This window comes from Calidris pugnax, unplaced genomic scaffold (assembly GCF_001431845.1).
Source record: "Calidris pugnax isolate Ruff unplaced genomic scaffold, ASM143184v1 scaffold153, whole genome shotgun sequence".
In the NCBI taxonomy this organism is placed as follows: Eukaryota; Metazoa; Chordata; class Aves; order Charadriiformes; family Scolopacidae; genus Calidris; species Calidris pugnax.
Window position 1 is genome coordinate 7862988 of NW_015090999.1, and position 4164 is coordinate 7867151.

The 4164-nt window shown below is 45.4% G+C and overlaps 1 protein-coding gene across 2 annotated transcripts in view; it reads left to right on the plus strand.

The window, feature by feature from the left end:
• SPRY2 (sprouty RTK signaling antagonist 2) overlaps positions 1–3936 on the plus strand; it is a 5987-nt gene extending 2051 nt beyond the window's left edge. Inside the window, exons 1-2 of one of the 2 annotated variants that reach the window (XM_014955533.1) lie at positions 259–295; positions 2121–3936. In XM_014955533.1, the coding sequence (XP_014811019.1) occupies positions 2172–3116 (945 nt within the window). In that variant the 5' untranslated portion in view covers positions 259–295; positions 2121–2171 and the 3' untranslated portion in view covers positions 3117–3936. Of the gene's footprint in view, positions 1–258; positions 296–2120 lie in introns of those variants that run through there. The other variant, XM_014955532.1, reaches the window with a different exon arrangement.
• The last annotated feature ends 228 nt before the right edge of the window (positions 3937–4164 follow it).

Here is a 4164-nt window from a genome sequence, read left to right on the forward strand (position 1 = left end):
CGCCCGATAAGGCGGCTGCAGCAGCCCCCTCCCACCTCCCAAGCCCCGGAGGAGGATGTCTCCCGGTTATCTCCAGGTTGTCTGCACTTGGCGGGGCTGCCGGCGGCTCCCGCGGGCCAGGGGCCGCCGCCTCCCACCTGCTGCGCGCCCCGGGATGGAGCCCGCGGAGGGGAAAGGGGCCGAGCGCGGAGGCTGCTCCTCCAGCTCCCACCTCGGCGTCTGAGGCGGGGGGTGTGGGTAGGGGGGGATTGGGGGGCTCCGCCACCGAGGCCGGTGTCGTCTTAAGCGCCTGCAGGTCAGGGTCAGCTTTGCTTTTTTGCTCGGGGTTGTCATTTCTGGAGAGTCAGGGGTTTGGGTTCGGCGTGGCTTCTTCTTCGGCTTCAGGTCCGGACGTGGAAGGCAGAAAGGGCTGCTAGTTCCTCTCAAAGATGGGGAAAGTATTTGATTTTTCTTTTCTTTTTTAATCTCCGGATAGTTTAAGATGAGGAAATGTCTACTCAGGCTGTTGTTTGGAACTTTTTCTATGGCAAAGGTTTGAATTTGAAGAAAGCATAAGCGATGCTTTTAAGATACATTTGCAAGACTTTTTTGCTTTTCTATTTATTTTTTTTTTTTCTTGGAGAGGGGACCACCATGACATACACTCTGTGTCCCAAACCAGGATTTGGCAATATTTAAAATAGGTGGTCACTCTTAAAATCTTAGATTTCTTTTTCTTCTTTTTTTTTTTTTTTAAAAAGAAAATGCACTTGAGGGAGGGCACCAGGAGTTAAAAGGTTAAATGTTTTCCACTGCTGTTAGAATACAGACAGTGTCTTGAGATATTCATTGTTAAGCTGTTTGGCTATATTTTATTATACTGCGGTATAGTATTATTGTTGGTAACTGATGTGTACAGAGTAACACTATGGTGCTCTTTCTAGGTATAATTGAAGACATTGTGTGGTCCTTGTAAGAAGCTTGGTTCCTGCTTGGGTTTTAATTGTAAAATATTGTTCTGGATTTTTTGTATAGGTAATTGGATTTTGGAACCGCTTTAAGATATGATAAAGGCAAAACAAATATTAACTAATTTAGAGGGCAGCACTTGAAACTTTTGCCTATCTGAATGTGGAAGTTAGTTATTTACAAGTTCTCATCTTCTGAGTCTTTTACTGGGTTTTAATCTAAATTCTTAAGTCTGCGTTTCTACTTTGTAGTTAATGATCCTTTAAAGTAGTATTTGCAATCAAGCAGACTTCTTGGATGCTGGCATTGTTTGATTATATTATGCATGCCTCTGTCCCGCAAGCCACTCTTGGTAATACTTGCAATTTGAAATGTAGTCTATGGAATTTTTTACACATTTTAAGAAAATAAAACTGTGGTAGCGTTGCTTTTGTAGTACTGAGCCTTAAAATAACAATCACAGTGGTGTACACAAGTATGACACACACTAAAATACTGGAGAGAGATATTTTTACTTGTGCTGTTGAAGTTTTTGGTAGCACTAACTCATTTAATGTCTAACCTCAAACATTTTATTGCTATTTAGTGTTTTTCTTGGGACCATTGGTATTAAACTAAAATTTCCTATTTACATCATGTAAAGTTTAATGTGTAAAGAGACTAGCCTACCAAAATATTATCCAGTTTTAAACAAAATTGGAGAATTATATGTCTGTCATCGGCAGGTCACATTACACTTGCTAAATACTTGCAGGCTTTTTTTTTTTTTTTTAATATAAGTTTTTTCAGTAGCCTGTTGTGGAAAGAAGAGTCACTTCAAGTGGCTGAAATGTAAGCGGCTTTCAAGGCCACGGTCTAACCAGAAGATGGCCTGGGAATCCTTAGTTAGCAGGCGTGGTACCTAGGCTTTCTAGAGCCCCAAGTTAAGATGCGTGGCCCTAGAAGAGAATCCCTTTAAAGCTCTGCACGGGAGTAGGCAGGACGGGCCAAGGGAAGTGCCTTCAGCTGACTGGCTCCCGCGCTCCGCCCCAGATGGGACTCCCTTTCTCTTTTAATGGCTGATGCATTGCTGGCTGGTGTGGGGTGCTGCGGGACCCCCGCCGGCTCGCCAGGCTGCTGGAGGGGAGCGTGAGATGTGTTGCAATAGTGAAATCCTCTCTTTGTCGCTCCAGGATTTCAGATGTGTTCTAAGCCTGCCGGGGTGAGCACGCTTCCGGGCACTGATGGAGACGAGAGCTCAGCACGGCAGCGGGTCGCAGGCCTTGCTACAGGCTCGGCGTGACAGTGGGAGACCCCACGGGGAGCCCGACCTGCGGGATGTCCTGACGCAGCAGGTTCACGTCCTGTCGCTGGACCAGATCAGAGCCATCCGCAACACCAACGAGTACACGGAGGGACCTACGGTGGCTCCGCGGCCGGGGGTCAAGTCGGCACCTCGGCTGGCCACCCAACCCAAAAATGACAGGCCCCACGGCTTGCCCCACGAGCATCGTCATTTTGGCCGGATCCAGCACACGCAGACGCACGCCTCTCCCCGGGCGCCCCTGTCCCGCTCCATCAGCACGGTCAGCACAGGGTCGCGGAGCAGTACAAGGACGAGTACGAGCAGCAACTCATCCGAACAAAGACTTCTAGGGTCATCTTCGGGGCCGGTCGCCGACGGGATAGTCCGGATGCAGCCCAAGTCTGAGCTCAAGTCGGGTGAGCTGAAGCCGCTGAGCAAAGAAGACCTGGGAGCGCACAGCTACAGGTGCGAGGACTGCGGGAAGTGCAAGTGCAAGGAGTGCACGTACCCCAGGACCCTCCCGTCCTGTTGGATCTGTGACAAGCAGTGTCTTTGTTCCGCCCAGAACGTGGTCGATTACGGGACTTGCGTTTGCTGCGTGAAGGGCCTCTTCTATCACTGCTCCAACGACGACGAGGACAACTGCGCTGACAACCCCTGCTCCTGCAGCCAGTCGCATTGCTGCACGAGGTGGTCCGCCATGGGCGTGGTGTCCCTCTTCCTGCCTTGCTTGTGGTGTTACCTACCGGCCAAGGGTTGCCTTAAGCTGTGCCAGGGCTGTTACGACCGGGTCAATCGGCCTGGGTGCCGCTGTAAACACTCCAACACCGTCTGCTGCAAAGTTCCCAGCGTCCCCCCCAGGAACTTTGAGAAGCCCACATAGCATCCCCAGTCAGAAGTACTTAAAGCCACAAGGATTATTTTAACGTACATATGCAACCAACTTAAGCAGCTATGGTCTTGGCACTGTAGTAGATGGGTTGGGGATACGCGTTGCTGTTTGCAGTGAAATGCTTTTCTCCGTGTGTGCCATCTTTAACTGATACGCTTGTTTTAGAACCCAGCTAGTGGGATGCAGAAAAATTAAAAAAAAATAAATAAATAAAAAAAATAAAAAATGGGATGCAGTACATTGTGACCCACATATTGCATAAGCTAAAGCAACACAGACACTCCTAGGCAACTCTATTGTTTGTGAATAGTACTTGCAAAATTTGTAAATTAGCAAATGACTCCTTTTTTTTTCATTGTTTTCTGCCAGAGATAATGTGCTATATTTTTGTATATACAATAATATTTTCAACTGTGAAAAATAAGTGGTGTCATAAGACATGGCACAGTCACAAAATATTATACTAATATGTTGTACATTCGGAAGAATGTGAATCAATCAGTATGTTTTTAGATTGTATTTTGTCTTACGGAAACCTTCTATTACAGACTCTGATTTCCCTTTGGACTTCATGTATATTGTACAGTTACAGTAAAATTCAGCCTTTATTTTCTAATTTTTTCAACATATTGTTTAGTGTAAAGAATATTTATTTGAAGTTTTATTATTTTATAAAAAGAAATATTTATTTTAAGAGGCATCTTACAAATGTCACCCCTTTTTATGAGGACGTCATAGTTGCTGCAAATAAGGGGTGAACGATGCATATGTTCACTATAAAATAGAAAATATATTAACGTTTGAAATTAAACTGGGCTACTTGTCATTTTTTCCCCCCATGTATTGTTCTGAGTTGGGAAAACTGGTACTTCTAATTGCAAACTTCACAGTGATATAATCACAGTGAGTCTAATGTGAAAAAGAAAATGGAATTTTTTAAGTGTATTTTTTTGTTGTTGTTTACCACTTCACTTGAAAACAATGCAGGATTTTTTGCTTCCTTCCTTTTACACAGATGTCCCGTATACTGTTCCTACAA